Source organism: Mercenaria mercenaria, chromosome 8, assembly GCF_021730395.1.
Source record: "Mercenaria mercenaria strain notata chromosome 8, MADL_Memer_1, whole genome shotgun sequence".
NCBI lineage: Eukaryota > Metazoa > Mollusca > Bivalvia > Venerida > Veneridae > Mercenaria > Mercenaria mercenaria.
Genome location: NC_069368.1, coordinates 31749258 through 31770392, shown reverse-complemented (window position 1 = coordinate 31770392; position 21135 = coordinate 31749258). Strand labels below are relative to the sequence as shown.

The window sequence follows — 21135 nt, the reverse complement described above, 5'->3', positions numbered from 1 at the left end:
TCATGGGGTCTTTATGAAAATTGGTCAGAATGTTCACCTTGATGATATCTAGGTCAAGTTCGAAACTGGGTCACGTGTGGTCAAAAACTAGGTCAGTAGGTCTAAAAATAGAAAAACCTTGTGACCTCTCTAGAGGCCATATTTTTCAGAAGATCTTCATGAAAATTGGTCAGAATCTTCACCTTGATGATATCTAGGTCAAGTTTGAAACTGGGTCACGTGCCGTCAAAAACTAGGTCAGTAGGTCAAAAAATAGAAAAACCTTGTGACCTCTCTAGAGGCCATATTTTTCATGGTATCTGTATGAAAATTGGTCTGGATGTTCATCTTGATGATATCTAGGTCGAGTTTGAAACTGGGTCACGTGTGGTCAAAAACTAGGTCAGTAGGTCTAAAAATAGAAAAACCTTGTGACCTCTCTAGAGACCATACTTTTGAATGGATCTTCATGAAAATTGGTCAGAATGTTCAACTTGATGATATCTAGGTCAGGTTCGAAACTGGGACACTAGCGGTCAATAACTAGGTCAGTAGGTCAAATAATAAAAAAACCTTGTGACCTCTCTAGAGGCTGTATTTTTCATGGGATCTGTATGAAAGTTGGTCTGAATATTCATCTTGTTGATATCTAGATCAAGTTCGAAACTGGGTCAACTGTGGTCAAAATCTAGGTCAGTAGTTCTAAAAATAGAAAAACCTTGTGACCTCTCTAGAGGCCATTCTTTCAAATGGATCTTCATGAAAATTGGTGAGAATGTTCAGCTTGATGATATCTAGGTCAAGTTTGAAATTGGGTCACGTGCGGTCAATAACTAGGTCAGTAGGTCAAATAATAAAAAAAACCTTGTGACCTCTCTAGAGGCCATATTTTTCATGGGATCTGTATGAAAGTTGGTCTGAATGTTTATCTTGATGATGTCTAGGTCAAGTTTGAAACTGGGTCAACTGCGGTCAAAAACTTGGTCAGTAGGTCAAAAAACAGAAAATCCTTGTAACCTCTCTAGAGGCCATACTTTCAAATGGATCTTCATGAAAATTGGTCAGAATGTTCACCTTGATGATATCTAGGTCAAATTCGAAACTGGTTCATGTGCAGTCAATAACTAGGTCAGTAGGTCAAATAATAAAAAAACCTTGTGACCTCTCTAGAGGCCATATTTTTCAATGGATCTTCATGAAAATTGGTCAGAATTTTTAGCTCATCTGTCACTAAGTGACAAGGTGAGCTTTTGTGATCGCGTGGCGTCCGTCGTGCGTGCGTGCGTAAACTTTTGCTTGTGACCACTCTAGAGGTCACATTTTTCATGGGATCTTTATGAAAGTTGGTCAGAATGTTCATCTTGATGATATCTAGGTCAAGTTCGAAACTGGGTCACGTGGGGTCAAAAACTAGGTCAGTAGATCTAAAAATAGAAAAACCTTGTGACCTCTCTAGAGGCCATATTTTTCATGAGATCTTCATGAAAATTGGTGTGAATGTTCACCTTGATGATATCTAGGTCAAGTTCGAAACTGGGTTACATGCGGTCAAAAACTAGGTCAGTAGGTCTAAAAATAGAAAAACCTTGTGACCTCTCTAGAGGCCATATTTCTCAATGGATCTTCATGAAAATTGGTCAGAATGTTCACCTTGATGATATCTAGGTCAAGTTCGAAACTTGGTCACGTGGGATCAAAAATTAGGTCAGTAGATCTGAAAATAGAAAAACCTTGTGACTTCTCTAGAGGCCATATTTTTCATGAGATCTTCATGAAAATTGGTCAGAATGTTCATCTTGATGATATCTAGGTCGAATTCGAAACTGGGTCACGTGGGGTCAAAAACTAGGTCAGTAGGTCTAAAAATAGAAAAACCTTATGACCTCTCTAGAGGCCATATTTCTCAATGGATCTTCATAAAAATTGGTCAGAATGTTCATCTTGATGATATCTAGGTCAAGTTCGAAACTGGGTCACGTTGGGTCAAAAACTAGGTCAGTAGATCTAAAAAATAGAAAAACCTTGTGACCTCTTTAGAAGCCATATTTTTCATGAGATATTCATGAAAATTGGTCAGAATGTTCATCTTGATGATATCTAAGTCAAGTTTGAAACTGGGTCACATGGCAGTGTACGAAATTCAGATTTGAATCCAATAGCCCGTTGGGGCTACCAGATTAAAAATTTTCCAAGCCCGACACCAATTTCACTAGCCCGAACTTTTAACACCTTAAAATACATAATTTTTGCACCATATAACATATTGTTTTACAAACATCTCTATGCATGTTTGAAGTAATAAAAAAGACATACAGTATATGTTTGCCATGTTTTTGAAAAATTTTAACTCGAAATACTCCAGTCCAGATCAGCATCGTCAGAGTCCAAAAGCATCGGACATGACACTCCTTGCCAAAACGAAATATAAACTGTTATGCCCGATTTTTTAGGATCCGCACTCGCCAATTACTGCAACTCGGACTGTTGACAATTTGTAAGATGTAATACCGAGTGCTGAATACACATTTACACACACGCTGATAGCATAATTTAAGCTCTGCCTACTGCAGGGACTTGTGAGATTTTCGCGAGAAGTGTGAAAGCTAATCAAATTATCCGTTACGCTAGAGGTGATTGTATTCAGCCAATTAGAGCTGCGGTTACGTCTTTGGCACTGTGTTTGATTGTCAACAAGTAAGAGTGCAAAAACCAATAATTCCATAAGCGTTTCTCAGTCTGGAAAATCACGATGCAGTACTCGTTTAATTAGAATGTTTTTTTTAAACAAATGAGGAAAATTCGGTAGCCCAGTCGGGCTTGTACCTGTGGAAAATCGGTAGCCCGAGCTGAAATTTGGTAGCCACGGGCTGTCGGACTACCGTGAATTTCGAACACTGACATGGGGTCAAAAACTAGGTCAGTAGGTCTAAAAATAGAAAAACCTTGTGACCTCTCTAGAGGCCATATTTCTCAATGGATCTTCATGAAAATTGGTCAGAATGTTCACCTTGATGATATCTGGGTCAAGTTTGAAACTGGGTCACGTGCGGTCAAAAACTAGGTCAGTAGGTCTGAAAATAGAAAAACTTTGTGACCTCTCTAGAGGCCATATTTTTCATGGGATCTTTATGAAAATTGGTCAGAATGTTCACCTTGATGATATCTAGGTCAGGTTCGAAATTTATTCACGTGCTGTCAATAACTAGGTCAGTAGATCTAAAAATAGAAAAACCTTGTGACTTCTCTAGAGGCCATATTTTTCAAGAGATCTTCATGAAAATTGGTCAGAATGTTCATCTTGATGATATCTAGGTCAAGTTTGAAACTGGATCATGTGCAATCAAAAACTAGGTCAGTAGGTCTAAAAATAGAAAAACCTTGTGATGTCTCTAGAGGCCATATTTCTCAATGGATCTTCATGAAAATTGGTGAGAATGTTCAGCTTGATGATATCTAGGTCAAGTTCGTAACTGGGTCATGTGCGGTCAAAAACTAGGTCAGTAGGTCGAAAAATAGAAAAACCTTGTGACCTCTCTAGAGGCCATATTTTTCATGAGATCTTCATGAAAATTAGTGAGAATGTTCATCTTGATGATATCTAAGTCAAGTTTAAAAGTGGGTCATGTGCCTTCAAAAACTAGGTCATTAGGTCAAATAATAGAAAAATCTTGTGACCTCTCTAGAGGTCATATTTTTCAATGGATCTTCATGAAAATTGGTCAGAATTTTTTATCTTGATGATATCTAGGTCACATATGCTCAAAAACTAGGTCACTTTGTGAAATAATAGAAATAACGACGTCATACTCAGTCCAACACTGGGTCATGTGGGGATAGGTGAGCGATTCAGGACCATCATGGTCCTCTTGTTGAAATTATATATGATATTTTTTAAATAAATCAATGAGGAATTGAATCCCCTTTTGATACATTTAAACTTTGAATTTATCTCATATTCACAACAAAATCAGCATTTTAACTTAAATCTGCAGCGATGACAATTTCATCAGACATTTCCTCTGGACACTATTTTGGTTTTTAGTGTGTTTGATGTGATTGGAGATATTGCCCATAAGTATGACACAATATATCCTAGGATGGACTACAGCTCTGTAATTTGGCAGCTTACTGGTTGGGGAGATAAAATTGCTGCACAGATAACCGTGCAGTTTTGTTATAATTATAATGAAAATTATCATTGGTCAGAAAGCTTCAGATTCAAAAATGGTTGAAAATGTTATCAAACTCAAAGTCTACAAGTATTTAATGTATTTACTTTTACTTGGAAATTTTATTTGTTTACAAAAATAGCTTCCAAAATGATAGAGGGATTCTGCTTCTGTCATGCATGCTTGGGTCTTGAGAAGGCACCCATGGGTTTCTATTATATATGCTCTTCCAACTAGGCAAGCAGGCATAGAGTGGTAAGAAACAATCCCAGGTATGCTTTAAGTGAACTTGTGATTTACCCATCAAATACAGTTATCTGGCAGAATGTTTGTTTGCTATTGTACTACGCTGACCATACAAGTAAATGCATTAATTTACAGGGTTCAGATATGCACAAAGCCACTGTTAACAACTTAAAAAATATCAGCAAAAAAATAAGGTGCCGATTTTATCTACACCGGTGATGTAAAAAGACGAATTTTAGGTACCTGCTTCTGTGCCTCTTACTAGATCATGTCCTTTTTCTAAACATGACTTTAGTACTACTATAGTGACTCACTGTATTCATATTGCAGAAAATGTTCACAGAAAATTTCAGAACTGTTTGTCTATGGAGTGCTACAGTATGGAAAAGACAAAAAGATTCATGATGGTGTACAATCAGCAGTCAAAAAGTAGAAAATTATTTTAAAAAAAGAGAGACCTTAAAGGTCCATTACTAAGGGAAAGTGAGTTGGCAATTTTTTTCATAGCCAGTGCATAGACTTCTGCAAGACACTAAATAATGAAGATTGGCAGGTCAAAATTTACAGAAGGTCTTTGGAACTCAAAGAAATGTATGTGTATTATGTTGAAATTTCAATGAATCGACAGAATGACCCCCCAGGTCTTTTTAACTTTCTTCATACTTCATAGAAAAATAATTGTACATATACTGCGATTTATTTCGAATTTCTACATACCAACTTTCATTTTCCAATAAAATGAAATAGTTTCTGTGCTTTTTAAAAGAAATTAAAATGTTCACTTTCCTTAGTATTGGACCTTTAAAATCATTTCTATGTAAATGTAAAAAAATATTGGTCTCGGTTTGTTGAGGAAAGTTTGGTTGGAACTTCCTTAAATTTATTTTCAGTCAGGAATTGAACCGATACATCTGATTTCATTGGCTAAACAGGCACAGTTAGAGTAAAAGTAAAAGGTCATACTTGAGTCTTGTTGTTGCCAGAGCTGTGCCTTGAACAAGCATTGAGCAGTTTTGGTATTATTATGTCTCCCACGGTCCCACCACACAGTAGTGTGGGAGACATATGGATTTACTCCTGTCTTTGTGTGTGTGTATGTCTGTCTGTCTGTCGCATATCTTTTTCACGCTCTAATTTGAACATTTCTCATCTGATTTTCACCAAATTTGAACAAAACGTGTTTGCCAATAAGTGCTCAGCCAAGTTCAAGAACTAGCCAAATCGGCCCAGGCACTTCAGAATTATGGCCCTTGAATTACTGAAAATTGCTCTATACACAGATGCCAGTGATACATGTATTGATGCATGGTTGACTCAGATACATAATGGAGAAGAAATGCCAATCTAGATGATAAGGCAGTTGTGGAATACATGCACTTTTCTCAAAAGCAGCTCCAGTTTTACATGAAGTTATGAATGTTTTCGAGAAATGCGCACGGCCAGAAGCTTGTTTGTGTAGAGCACACCTTGAAGCCGAAGGATTATAGCATTTAGTGTTCAGCAAATAGCATAGTCAGAACAGTGGTTTTATATGAATTAAAATGATAGCATGTGTTTTATTTAGTCCAAAAAGTGTAATATTAATGCCATTTTCAGCATATGAAGTTGGTGATTTGCTGTGGTGTAAACTAGAGGGGTATCCATGGTGGCCGAGCCTCATCTGTAACCATCCTACTCAGAACACTCATTTCAAAGGTGGTAAAAATCCACAAGTACATGTACAGTTCTTTGACAATCCTGTCTCTAGAGCCTGGATCAAACTAAAGTAAGAAATGTTTTAGGTATCATATAATGGTCGGGTGATTTGTGCATGCATGAGATATAAATTTTGTATTTTGCACTAGTTTTCTTGATTGATTTGGTTCATACATTATCTGAGCTGCAGGAATACAACTTTATCTTTATTGGCATCAAATCTCGAAGGAAAAAAGCATTGTCATTAAAAAATGGGAATTAGCATTAGGTCAAAATTAAAAATATGTTTGTTTGCTGTCTCCTTACCTACCCACTTAAAATGCTGCGCCCCAAAAGTTTTTATTGGACAATGCTGGTCATTTTTTTTTTTTTTTTTAAGTTGCGATATGACGTGCCGCATAGATTTAAAGTAAGCAAAATAATAAGTAAGAAAGTTTAAATTGTATTATTTAATTTCATCCTTTTATACAACATATACAGATTTGTCTTAATTTTACAGAACAAATATTCTGTTCGAAACAATCCTATATATCTACTGGTGAAAGTATAATCCCCCCCACCAAAAAAAAAAAAAAAAAAAAAAAAAAAAAAAAAATTGCCTACCGTATTTTGGTGTGTATAGGTCGCGGTAATGTATAGTCCGCATCTAATTTTTGCTCTGGAAATGGTCGGAAAATTTGACTTCTAGCGTATTAGTCGCAGTTAAATTTCGGATTTTTTCCCCAGCAATATTTAATATTTACCGGCAAAAAAGTTATGGCGGCGGCCATATTGATGCCGCGGACTGAATTATTATCAGAACCTGATTGGTGGAAATCGGACTGTGTTATTTTCGTTCCCAACCGTTTCGTACCAACAGTAGTATCGGTAACAAACTACATCAAAGAAAAGCGGCTTTTTGACACTAATTGGCAGCAGACGGCTTGCGTTTACATTCTGTTATCATGCAAGTTTAAGTGTGAATTGTTTGCACAGCAATTACAACACCTTTCCGTGTCATGTAATTAACCGCGTTCTTTTGATTCTGAGTAAAAAGATTAACAAAATATCTCTTTTTGGATTTTTTTCTTTTATTTAAAAATCAAAAGTAAAAAATAATCATTCAAGTTTTTTAATACGCTAAGAATTAGTATAAACAATGCTTGGAATGGAGGACGGATCTGTCCGGATTTTATCCAACCCGGAGTACATGTCAATGGCGTCCAGTAAAACGAAAGTAGAAACAAACGTAATTCAGACTGCAAAAACATCTTTGAATTAAAGTCATTCGTAATTTTAATAGTCTGTATGGGTTATTTTTGATATATTTTATTGAAAGTAACCGCTATTGGTTGAAAAGCCGCCGATATTGATATTTTTTATCCATTTTGTTCGTTCGTAACAGATGCACGTAATTTTGCGAGAGCTACGGTCAGAAAATTGGCCCGAAAAAAAAACTGCTGGCAATGTTCTGTCGTAAAGGTCGCAGGAACTTTTTCAGGCAGCAAAATGGGTAGAAAAAGTGCGACCTATACACACCAAAATACGGTACCTACTTACCCAACTTTAAAATGTAGGGTCGGGAGACAGCAAACAAAGGCTTTTTTAAATGTGGCCTTATTTATTGTAGAAAACATTTTTATGCCCCCGAAGGGAGGCATATAGTTTTTGAACCGTCTGTCGGTCTGTCGGTCCGTCTGTCTGTCAGTCTGTCCGCAATTTTCGTGTCCGGTCCATATCTTTGTCATCGATGGATGGATTTTCAAATAACTTGGCATGAATGTGTACCACAGTAAGACGACGTGTCGCGCGCAAGACCCAGGTCCGTGGCTCAAAGGTCAAGGTCACACTTAGACATTTAAGGATAGTGCATTGATGGGCGTGTCCGGTCCATATCTTTGTCATCAATGGATGGATTTTCAAATAACTTGGCATGAATGTGTACCACAGTAAGACGACATGTCGCGCGCAAGACCCAGGTCCGTAGCTCAAAGGTCAAGGTCACACTTAGACTTTAAAGGATAGTGCATTGATGGGCGTGTCCGGTCCATATCTTTGTCATCCATGGATGGATTTTCAAATAACTTGGCATGAATGTGTACCACAGTAAGACGACGTGTCGCGCGCAAGACCCAGGTCCGTAGCTCAAAGGTCAAGGTCACACTTAGACGTTAAAGGATAGTGCATTGATGGGCGTGTCCGGTTCATATCTTTGTCATCCATGGATGGATTTTCAAATAACTTGGCATGAATGTGTACCACAGTAAGACGACATGTCGTGCGCAAGACCCAGGTCCGTAGCTCAAAGGTCAAGGTCACACTTAGACGTTAAAGGTCATTTTTCATGATAGTGCATTGATGGGCGTGTCCGGTCCATATCTTTGTCATTCATGCATGGATTTTAAAATAACTACTCATGAATGTGTGACACAGTAAGACGACGTGTCGCGCGCAAGACCCAGCTTCGTAGGTCAAAGGTCCTAAACTCTAACATCGGCCATAACTATTCATTCAAAGTGCCATCAGGGGCATGTGTCATCCTATGGAGACAGCTCTTGTTTTTAATGAGGAGTGTAGGATTTCTACAGCTTTCTGTAGCGTAAGGTCACTATTGAAAGAAAGCATTTTTTCTGTAAATGAAAGGTTTCCTTAGGGAAAAAAAGCCAGGAACCTCTTAATATGAATTCAACATAAGGTGAAAACACTTCTGTATTATTTTAAACAATCACAGGAATTGTCATGAATACAAGGGATCAGAGGATGCACAGGTTCAGAAAGGTGGAATGTTCCACACCAACAGTGCGCCGGTTGTTAAGGGTGCAGAGGCAGCTGATGAAGCTATGAAACTCTCCCGAGAAGATCGTCTTGGACTTGTTGTAGAGCTACAGCCTTCAGATGAAGAGGATGAAATGGATCTAGATCGTAAGTGTAATAAATATAATGAATATATCGGGTCATAACTGAACTTTGCTGATAACATACCAGTAGTTTCATGATCAATCTCAAGTGCAAGCCACATTACCGCAGGAGGTAGAGTCGGTAACAGTTAATAAAGAGGTTGGAGGTATAATCCCAGAGTCGGACTACTCTGTCATGACAGGAGACGATATACCTGAAGCCATTTGTCCTTTACCTCTGATTAAAGCTTGGAGAGAGGTACTAGTATATAACCCAACAATGCTAGTTGGGTTAACTGACTCGCGTTACCTTTTTGAAAAACTGCCCCAATCCAAAATTGTACAGACAGGATTTGAAAACAGTTCCAAAGCTGTCAATTGTCTGAAAAAAGGTGTGGTAGATTCATTTTCGCACTGTTTCGTCGATCATATGTATGACTTTGGTTATTGTATTATTCAACTAGAATTTATTTCATAGAACTAGTTTTGTGATGAAGTTTGATTTTTTTGAAAATCTACAGCTGACTTGGATTGAATGGGATAAATCTAGATCCATGGTAAATTTGACTATAAAGATGTAAAAATTAAAAAGTCTGTAACCAGTTTGAGGTAAGCAGCATGAGGTAAGATTTCACTTTGAGTATTTTCTCTTGTGTATTGTAGCAGAAATATTTGATGATGAAATGAGCGATGAAGATAACAGCAAAGAGAACATGGATATAGGGGAAGAGAAGGTATGTTACAATTTACACTTAGAGTTTTGGTGTTGAAGGTGTCAGACAGACTTGTTATAAATACAGACGGTTTTCTTTCAGTTTTGGGGGAAGGATGGTAGGAATCTTAACCTTTGCCCTGCTAAATTTCGATAATGAACTGGTCCATCATTCAGTTTGGGCAGTACCATTATTATTTGAAGGGGTGTTTACTGAAAGTTTACTGACTGAATAGCGAACAGTGCAGACCATGATCAGACTGCATGGATGTGCAGGCTGATCTTGGTCTGCACTGGATGTGCAGGCTGATCTTGGTCTGCACTGGTTGCAAAGGCAGAATCACTTGCCGACAGCAGGCTAAAGGTTAAGGAGGGGAATTATGGGCTGTAATAACTAAAAATGAGGGAACTGTGTTGTAATGAAAAACAGTAATATCCACATATTTGTAGTTGAAAAGCACTTTGTCAATGGAATGGTTTACATAATTATGAGGATTTACTAACACTTTTGGTTAGAATATGTTAAAAGATATTTATCTTTGGAGGGAAGATTTGTTAAAAATTTGGAAAAATAATTTTTGCAGAGGCGACATTGCCTTTCAAATTGGGAAGTCCACGTGCAGTAATGAGTCCAGGGTATTTTTACTGAAAAAGGGCGTTTTTTCTATCGGTAAAAAGTTGTTTTTTACAGGAGCCAAAATTTGGTTGTTTTCCAATCGAAAAGTAACTCATTATTTTTCTAATTTGGAAACAACATTTATAAGAAAACAGTGAAAAGGGATGTTATCCTTTTTTTAGGTGAAGAAAACACCACGCAAGTCGCCCGCTAAAGGTAGAAGGTCACAAAGAAACCGTGCCAAGAGGCGGAGAATCATTGTAGAGGATGATGAAGATAGTGAAGCACACGACTCGGGTAAGTGCTGAGTTTTTATTGGCCGTTTGACATTTTGCTCAAAATTAAGTAGCTCTTTTGCTTAATATAGGTCTAGGAGACACTGATACTTTGTGAACAGAAAAAGACAAGGAAGACTTTACATAAAAAAGTATTAGAACAACACCAAACTTTGTAATGCTTTGTTCTTTAGTTGATATTAATCATTTTGTACTAAAAACTGAATTTGTTATGCAGTAATTGTATATAGTCATATTTACATCTGTAGCACATAGTGTGAGAGGTATTTGCTCGTTCTTGGGTATATAAAGCTGTGGTAATACGTTAAAAATGTTTCCACCAGAAGTTTTATTTAATGTAATTTACTGTACATGTAGGTGATGAATTTAAGCCAGATGCTGAGGAAGGGAGTGATGACGATGATGATGCTAGCAGTGGTGTTGATGAAGATGATGTTTCATCAGATGATGCTTCTGAACCAGATTCTCCAATGAAGGTATGTAGTGTAAAAAATGATGATGATGATGATCATGATAAATTGTGATAATGATGATGATGATAGCATTGGCATTGATGAAGATAATGTTTTTCCATATGATAAATCTGAACCAGATTCTTCAGTCAAGGCATGTTGTTAATTAAATGATGATGATGATGCTAGCAGTTGCATTGATGATATTTCATTAAATGTTTCTGAACCAGATTTTTCTGGTCCAGATACATGTGTATAAAATGATGATATTTTATGGATTAGTAATTTCATTTGATCAAGGTCATCCTGTCAAGGCATGTAGTTTATTATGTGATTATGAGGATGATGTTATAGACGTCCTTTCATAAAACAGCATTTTTGAACCCTAACTATTCTATCAAGGTATTTGTCAGTTGAAAAATGATATGCCTGTTTTACAGCTACCTCAGAAGCGAAAAAGACCAGCACCAAAACCTGCATGGGGACCAAAGTCTGCAAGAAAATCTGCACCAAAGTCGGTTCAGAAAGCATTGTCAGGCTTCTCTAAAGATAACAGTCCGGATAAATCCCCACCAAAAGGCAGCAGTTTAAAATCGGAAGTGGCATCTCCAAAAGTTAGTGATGTTACGAAATCAAAGCTTGCCGCATTCTCAGCAAGTGACTCTGTAAGTTGATTTTGTATACTTCTGAAACTGAAACTGCTTTATTTGATTAAACGCCTAATTTTACACATAGTATATTCACTGGCGTTGTACATTAAATTTTACCAGATTTATATAGCGCCCAAGGCGCTTTACATAGTTCAAATGCAGCCACATAGGGCGCATAATTCATCCTCTACTAGTACAGACACAGAGCGATCTGACCAGAGGGACAGAGTGAGACAAAGCCCCCACGACAGAGAGATCAGAAATCAGATACAGGCTTATCCGGCTACTTGTAGCTCTTTCATAGACAGCATTTTTGAACCCCATTGTATAGTATCTGATCATGCGAGATTGCCTGGGTTTTGACAGCTACACCTCAGTGGGATGCGAAACCTGAGACAAGTTGCTGAAAATTCCACGTAGAAGCTTTTCAGGATCGAAACACCGATATCCCCCCAAGGCAGCATTGGAAGGCCAGTGTATGCAAACAAGCTTCATTCGCAACTCATATATATACTTCTGTCTCAGTATTATTTATTCTTTTGTCTCAGTATTATAGTGAAGATCTAGGTTTTGTTAACAGTAAGGAAAAGTGGCTGACTTGATGTACTATGAACTCATTAATATTCATGGGGAACTAATTTTTGTAGTTGAGTCAATCAACGAAATTTAATCCCAAGGAACAAGTGAAATTCCCATTCATTCTATGTTCAAAAGATGAAATCCATGAATTCATATCCCAATAAATTGCCATTTTGACCAAAACCACGAAATTTCATGCCCACGAAATTAAATGAGATTTTATAGTACATCATTTAGTTGTTGAAAAATAACTGTAAGGAATTCATATTTTGTACATATAAATGGAATGGATCATTTGAAGTTTAGTACCCGAGTCTGATTGTGTTCCACTGAATATAGTCCCTAATGATGATTTCTTAAGTCTGTTACACTGAAACACAGTGATATCCAGACTGGAAACCAGAAGTTTGGTTGTGACAATATTTGTTGTCAACGCCAAAACCTATATGGGTGACTCCTCCAGAAGATTGTTACTGGGTAATGATTAGTTGGAGGATAGAGAAAGATACAGAAGGTACTTCAGTTCTAGAAGCTACAGGGGTATTGGTTTTGTAAAGTGCCAGGCATAAAGCACCATGATTGGAATTTAATCCCAGTGTTAATATTTTTAGCTGGAAGACAGGCGGCTCGGACTGACAGCCCCTTGCTTTTCGTGGTCATTGTTAAGCGGACCACTGCATCTTGTCTAGGAAGCTTAGATTATAATTGTAACTGGTATGTTGTTTTGGACAATATATACTGATAATACGTACAACTGATAGAAACCAAAACATACCAAAATCAAAAATGACATCAGTAGTAGCTTGTTCTGACTTAAAGGAAACTAGGCAGCAGATTTAACAAATTCTTGCTTCGATAGAACAAGTTTTTACCTCCTATTTCAGGTTGGACAGAATGGTGACAGTGCAGAAGACAAAATAGTTTACCAGCACTGTAAATATGAATGGTTACAACCAGATAAAATCAAGTAAGGCTTTTTCGAGACTACATATTTGCCACAGTCAGTGGATTTTGTAAAAAAGAAGTATATTTTCTGTCTCCTTATTGTGTCCCCCGACAACAAAGTTTTAAGGGGGGGTATACTGGTTTCAGGTTGTCTGTCCGTCTGTCCGTAGACGCAATCTTGTGTGCACCATCTCTCCTTATCCCCTTGACAGAATTTAATGAAACTTCACACAAGTGATCAGTACCAACAGTAGTTGTGCATGGGTCATGTAAGGTTCTTTTAGAAAAAAAATTTGCAGAGTTATGGGACTTTGTTTTTTTGTTACTATACTATATACATAGACACAATCTTGTGCGCACCATCTCTCCTCATCCCCTTGACACAATTTAATGAAACTTCACACAAGTGATCAGTACCAACAGTAGTTGTGCATGGGTCATGTAAGGTTCTTTTAGAAAAAAAATTTGCAGAGTTATGGGACTTTGTTTTTTTGTTACTATACTATATACATAGACACAATCTTGTGCGCACCATCTCTCCTCATCCCCTTGACACAATTTAATGAAACTTCACACAAGTGATCAGTAACAACAGTAGTTGTGCATGGGGCATGTTAGGTTCTTTAGCGACAAAAATTGCAGAGTTATGGGACTTTGTTTCTTGTTAACATACTATGTACATACAGTCTGCATATGCAATCTTGTGCGTGCCTAATCTACCAAACCCTTGCACACAATTTAATGAAACTTCACACAAGTGATCAGTACCAACCCTAGTTGTGCATGGTGCATGTTACATTCTTTTAGATAAATATTCTGCATAGTTATGGGACTTTGTTAAAACCTGAGTTATTAGATTGGGGTATGTCGTTGGTCGGGCGGGCGGATGGGCGGCGGCGTCAAACTGGTGTTTCCGGTCAATAACTTTTGTTTCGGTAAAGATATTTGAATAAAACTTGGTATGTTTGTAGCTTATATCAAGACAAAGGCTGGGATTGATTTTGGGGTTTCTGGGGTCAAGGTTAAGGTCACTGTTACTTAAAATAGAAAAAGGGTTTCCGGTCAATAACTTAACTTAGGAATGAGCTATCATGATGAAACTTGGTGTATATAAAGTTGTAGCTTGGGATTGATTTTGGGGTTTCTGGGATTAAGGTCAAGGTCATTGTTACTAAAAATAGGGTTAGGTTAGGGTTAGGGTTAGGGTTGTGCTTTAAAGTGGTGCACTGTGATTCAGTATACTTTTTTATTCTTATGAAAAGTGTTGAAAACCTGGTTTCGTGGCATTGCCGCCTTTCTTGTTTGTTACTATACTGTATACATACAGTCTATATACATACAGTCCACATGATTATGCAGTCTTGTGTGCGTCAGATTGCAATGTACTGTGTCAGTGCATGCGGGGGGTACATTCATCACCTTTAGAGACAGCTCTAGTTGACACTTATCTTATAAAATGACTACTTTCAGGTAAATCTATAAATTTCAATTTTTTTCCTCCTAGCTTTGTCATTGAATGTAAATTAGCGAATAGATACGATAGTTAGTGGTTATGAAAGGACCGTTCCTCAAGCTTAATAGAGAAGTCTTGTTAGCAGTGTGAAGCAGCAAATTTCTGTCTTATCACTGTGAATCATTTAATTTCATTGGCAATTTTTATACCCCCACCAAACTTGTTTGAGGGGGGTATATAGGAGGCAGTTTTGTCGCGTCCCGTCCCGTCGCGTCCCGAAATCTATTATCTCAGTTATTACCAAATGGATTTGATTCAAACTTAAAATACATGTTCCACCTTATCACCCATATCATGTGACACAAGGTGCATAACTCTTGACACCAAGTTTTCATGAATTATGTCCCCTTTTACTTAGAATTTAAGGTTAATTTTGTTGTATTTTCACTATATCTCAGTTATTACTAAATGGATTTGATTCAAACTTAAAATAGATGTTCCACCTCATCACCCACATCCTTTGACACAAGGTGCATAACTCTGACACCAAGTTTTCATGAATTATGTCCCCTTTTACTTAGAATTTAAGGTTAATTTTGTTATATTTTCACTATATCTCAGTTATTACTAAATGGATTTGATTCAAACTTAAAATATTTGTTCCACCTCTTCACCCAGATGATGTGACATAAGGTGCTTAACTCTGACATAAATTTTTTATGAATTATGTCCCCTTTTACTTTAAATTTAAGGTTAATTTTGATGTATTTTCACTGTATCTCAATTATTACAAAATGGATTTGATTCAAACTTAAAATAGATGTTCCACCTAATCACCCACATCATGTGACACAAGGTGCATAACTCTGACACCAATTTTTCATGAATTATGCCCCTTTTTACTTAGAATTTATGGTTAATTTTGATGTATTTTCACTATATCTCAGTTACTACTGAATGGATTTGATCCAGACTTAAAATAGATGTTCAGCCTCATCACCCACATCATGTGACACAAGGTGCATAACTCTGACACTAATTTTTAGCTCGACTATTCGAAGAATAGTCTAGCTATTCTACTCACCCTGGCGTCGGCGTCGGCGTCACACCTTGGTTAAGTTTTTGCATGCAAGTACATACAGCTATCATTTAAAGGCATATAGCTTTGAAACTTATTTATTCTTTTTCTAGGTCAATTACCAACCTCACTGGGTCAAGTTCCATAACTCTAACATGTATTTTGAGCAAATTATGCCCCCTTTTGGACTTAGAAAATTCTGGTTAAAGTTTTACATGCAAGTTACTATCTCCAAAACTAATGCAGATATTGAATTGAAACTTCACATGTGTCTTCGGGGTTATAAAACTAGTTGATAGCACCAAGTCCCATAACTCTGACTTCATTTTGGCCAATTATGCCCCTTTTGGACTTAGAAAATTCTGGTTAAAGTTTTGCGTGCAAGTACATACAGCTATTACTAAAAGGCATATAGATTTGAAACTTATTTTTTCTTTTTCTAGATCAATTACCTACCTCACTGGGTCAAGTCCCATAACTCTGGCATGTATTTTGGCCAAATTATGCCCCCTTTGGACTTAGAAAATTCTGGTTAAAGTTTTGCGTGCAAGTACATACAGCTATTACTAAAAGGCATATAGATTTGAAAACTTATTTTTTCTTTTTCTAGATCAATTACCTACCTCACTGGGTCAAGTCCATAACTCTGGCATGTATTTTGGCCAAATTATGCCCCCTTTTGGACTTAGAAAATTCTGGTTAAAGTTTTGCGTGCAAGTACATACAGCTATTACTAAAAGGCATATAGATTGGAACTTATTTATTCTTTTTCTAGATCAATTACCTACCTCACTGGGTCAAGTTCCATAACTCTTAACATGTATTTTGAGCAAATTATCCCCCCTTTTGGACTTAGAAAATTCTGGTTAAATTTTTACATGAAAGTTACTATCCCCAAAACAAATGCGATATTAAATTGAAAACTTAACATTTTTCTTCGGGGTTTTAAAACTATTTGATGCATCAAGTCCAAACTTGTATGCCCCCCTTTAATTTAAAAAACTCTTTTGTATTTAATTTTTGGGTAATAATTTCCAGTTCTGTGAAATATTTCGAATAGTCGACTTGGCTGTTTATGGACAGCTCTTGTTTCTCACCTGTACAAAGTGCAAGGTGGCTTTTGTGATCGCGCGGTGTCCGTCGTCCTCGTGGTGGTGCGTGCGGGTCGCCGTAAATTTTGCTTGTGACCACCTAAGGTCACATTTTTATGGGGCTTTATGAAATTTGGGCAAAAATTTAACTTGAGATATCTGGGGCAAGTTCGAAATGGGTCACGTGCCGTCAAAAAATGGTCAGTAGGTCTAAAAAAAAAAAACCTGTGACCCTCTCAGGCCATATATTTTACAAGATCTTCTGAAATTGGTCAGAAAGTTACCTTGATGATATCTAGGTCAATTCGAAATGGGCACAGCATCAAAAACTAGGGATAGGTCAAAAAATAGAAAAAACCTTTTGGCCTCTCTAAAGGCCATATTTTTTTGGGTTGATAAGTTTGGGCGAAGTTATCTTGATGATATCTAGGTCAGTTCGAAACTGGGTCCGTGCGGTCAAAAATGGGCATAGGCTCAAAAATGAAAAAACCTTGTGACTCTCTAAGGGCCTATATTTTATGAGATCTTCATGAAAATTGTAGAATTTTTACCTTGATGATATCTAGGTCAAGTTTGAAGTGGGTCACTGCCCTCAAAAACTAGGCATAGGTCAAATAAAGAAAAAAACCTTTTGACCTCTCTAGAGGCCATATTTTTCATGGGACTGATGAAAGTTGTCTGAATGTTCATCGATGATATCTGGTCAAGTTCGAAAGTGGGTCACTCCATCAAAAAAAATAGGGGAGTAGGTCAAAAAAATAGAAAAAACCTTGTGACCCCTCTAAAGGCCATTTTTTTCATTGGATCTGTATGAAAGTTGGTCAGAATGTTCATCTTGTGATATCTAGGTCAAGTTCGAAATGGGGACGGCGGTCAAAAACTAGGTCAGAGGTCTAAAAAAAAGAAAACCTTTTGACCCTCTAAGGCCCTTATTCATGAATCTTTTGAAAATTTGGGCAAAAGTTCACCTTGATATATCTAGGGGCAGTTTTAAAGTGGGTCAGTGCCATCAAAAAAATAGGTCAGTAGGTAAAAAATAAAAACCTTTTTGACTCTCTAAAGGCCCTATTTTTCATGGGTCTGTATAAGTTGGTTGAATGTTCATTTGATGACATCTAGGTCAGTTCAAAGTGGGTCACGTGCCCCTCAAAAACTGGTCAGTAGGTCAAATAAAAAAACCTTGGCCTCTCTAAGGCCCTATTTTTCATGGGCATATGAAAATTGGTCTGAAGTTCATCTTGATGATATCAGGTTTAATTTGAAAAAGGGTCATGTGCGGTCAAAAAATAGGTTGTAGGGCTAAAATGAAAAACCTTTAACCTCTCTAGAGGCCATACTTGGAAGGATCTCCAAAAAATTTTGGGCGAATGTTTATCTTTGTATCTAAGTAAGTTCGAAAGGGGGTCACGTGCCATCAAAAAGAGGTCAGAGGTCAAATAATGAAAAAAACGTGACCTCTCAGAGGAAAATTTTTCATGGGATTGTATGAAAGTTGGTCTGAAAGTTTATCTTTTGAATAAGGTCAAGTTTTAAACTGGGTCACTGCAGTCAAAAAAATAGGTCATAGGGCTTGAAAAAGGAAAAAACCCTTTTTGACCCTCTAGAGGCCATACCCCTTTAATGGATCTTAAGAAAATTGGTCAGAATGTTCCCTTGATGATATTGGCAAGGTTGAAACTGGGTCACGTGCCATAAAAAATTTGGGCAGTGGTCAAAATAAAAAAACCTTTTTTAAAACCTCTCTAGGGGCCCCTATTTTTCCCAGGGGAAATCTGTATGAAAGTTGGTCTGAATGGTCATCTTTGATGATATCTGGGGATTTTGTTTGAAACTGGGTCAACTGCGGTAAAAAGTAGGTCAGTAGGTCTAAAATTAAAAAAATTTTTTTGACCTCTTTGGGCCCATATTTTTCAATGGATCTTCATGAAAATTGACCCTGAATGTTCCCCTTTTGATATATCTGGGGTCGGTTTCGAAAATGGGCCCGTGCGGTAAAAAAATAGGCCAGTAGGTAAAAAAATAGAAAAACCTTGTGACCTCTTAGGGGCCCCATTTTTTTCATGAGATTTTCATAAAAATTAGTGATTTTGTTCCCTTGATATCTGGGAAAAGTTCAAAAAAGGGTCACGTCCCTTAAAAAACTGGGTTTCAATAGGTAAAATAGTAAAAAAACCCTTTGGGGTTGCCCTCTCTAGAGACCATATTTTTCAATGGATTTTCCTAAAAAATTGGTCGAATTTTTATCTTGTAAAAAAAAAAAATCTGGGTAAGTTAAAAGGGGGGTTTTCACATGAGCTAAAAAAATAGGTCACTATGTCAAAAAATGGGAAAAACGCGTCTTTACTCAAAAGGGGTAAAGTGGGAAGGGGTTTGGTAAATTCGGCCCTTCCATGGTCCTTTTGTTTTTAAATTTTTGGGCCCCCTTTTACCTAAAATTTAAGGTTTTTTTTGATGTTTTTTTTAACTATATCTCATTCTGAATGGCTTAGAGCCAAAGGGAAGTAACCTTTTTTAGCTCATCTGATTTTTGAAAAAAAATGATGAGTTATTGTCATCACTTGAGCGGTTGTCGGCGTCGGCGTCGGCGTTGCCTGGTTAAGTTTTATGTTTAGGTCAGCTTTCTCCTAAACTATCAAAGCTATTGCTTTGAAACTTGGAATACTTGTTCACCATCATAAGCTGACCCTGTATAGCAAGAAACATAACTCCATCTTGCTTTTTGCAAGATTTTTGGCCCCTTTTGTACTTAGAAATATCAGATTTCTTGGTTAAGTTTTATGTTTAGGTCAACTTTTCTCCTAAACTATCAAAGCTATTGCTTTGAAACTTGGAATACTTGTTCACCATCATAAGCAGACCCTGTACATCAAGAAACATAACTCCATCTTGCTTTTTGCAAGATTTATTGCCCCTTTTGGACTTAGAAAATCAGTTTTCTTGGTTAAGTTTTATGTTTAGGTCAGCTTTTATCCTAACTATCAAAGCTATTGCTTTAAAACTTGCAACACTTGTTCACCATCATAAGTTGACCCTGTACAGCAAGAAACATAACTCCGTCCTGCTTTTTGCAAGATTTATGGCCCCTTTTGGACTTAAAAAATATCAGATTTCTTGGTTAAGTTTTATGTTTAGGTCAACTTTTTCTCTTAACTATCAAAGCTATGCTTTGAAACTTGCAACACTTGTTCACCATCATAAGCTGACCCTGTACAGCAAGCAACATAACTCCATCTGCTTTTTGCAATAATTATTGCCCCTTTTGGACTTAGAAAATCATTTTCTTGGTTGAGTATTATGTTTAAGTCAACTTTTCTCATAAACTATCAAAGCTATTGCTTTAAAACTTGCAACAGTTTTTCACCATCATAAGTGGACACTGTACATCAAGAAACATAATTCTATCCTGCTTTTTGCAAGAATGATGGCCCTTTTTAGACTTAGAAAATCATGGGTAGGACAATATTTCTATTGCACAAAAAAAATCAGATGAGCGTCAGCACCCGCAAGGCGGTGCTCTTGTTTAACTTTTGTACTGAGTTTCTTCCCCTTAAATTCCAGGAATTAGTCTATTTTTAGAAATCCTATTTTTAGGTTTTCAGTTCTTTAGGTATTTTTCTAACTTTTTTATTATAAGTCCTACGTAAAAAGTAAAAACATTTTTCTGTGGTAACATGGGTCGGTAAGACACTTTTTAGCTCACCTGTCACAAAGTGACAAGGTGAGCTTTTGTGATCGCGTGGCGTCCGTCGTCCGTCGTCCGTGCGTCAGTGCGTGCGTGCGTGCGTAAACTTTTGCTTGTGACCACTCTAGAGGTCACATTTTTCATGGGATCTTTATGAAAGTTGGTCAGAATGTTCATCTTGATGATATCTAGGTCAAGTTCGAAACTGGGTCACGTGCGATCAAAAACTAGGTCAGTAGATCTAAAAATAGAAAAACCTTGTGACCTCTCTAGAGGCCATATTTTTCATGAGATCTTCATGAAAATTTGTCAGAATGTTCACCTTGATGATATCTAGGTCAAGTTCGAAACTGGATCACTTGGGGTCAAAAACTAGGTCAGTAGGTCTAAAAATAGAAAAACCTTGTGACCTCTCTAGAGGCCATATTTCTCAATGGATCTTCATGAAAATTGGTCAGAACGTTCACCTTGATGATATCTAGGTCAAGTTCGAAACTGGGTCACGTGGGGTCAAAAACTAGGTCAGTAGATATAAAAATAGAAAAACCTTGTGACCTCTCTAGAGGCCATATTTTTCATGAGATCTTCATGAAAATTGGTCAGAATGTTTACCTTG

The 21135-nt window shown here is 37.1% G+C and overlaps 1 protein-coding gene across 2 annotated transcripts in view; it reads left to right on the top strand.

The window, feature by feature from the left end:
* LOC123566648 (DNA mismatch repair protein Msh6-like) overlaps positions 1–21135 on the top strand; it is a 63349-nt gene that overhangs the window by 4769 nt on the left and 37445 nt on the right. Inside the window, exons 2-8 of one of the 2 annotated variants that reach the window (XM_053549678.1) lie at positions 5991–6159; positions 8800–8996; positions 9629–9699; positions 10476–10590; positions 10947–11065; positions 11482–11706; positions 13155–13237. In XM_053549678.1, the coding sequence (XP_053405653.1) occupies positions 5991–6159; positions 8800–8996; positions 9629–9699; positions 10476–10590; positions 10947–11065; positions 11482–11706; positions 13155–13237 (979 nt within the window). The remainder of the gene's footprint in view (positions 1–5990; positions 6160–8799; positions 8997–9628; positions 9700–10475; positions 10591–10946; positions 11066–11481; positions 11707–13154; positions 13238–21135) is intronic. The other variant, XM_045360935.2, reaches the window with a different exon arrangement.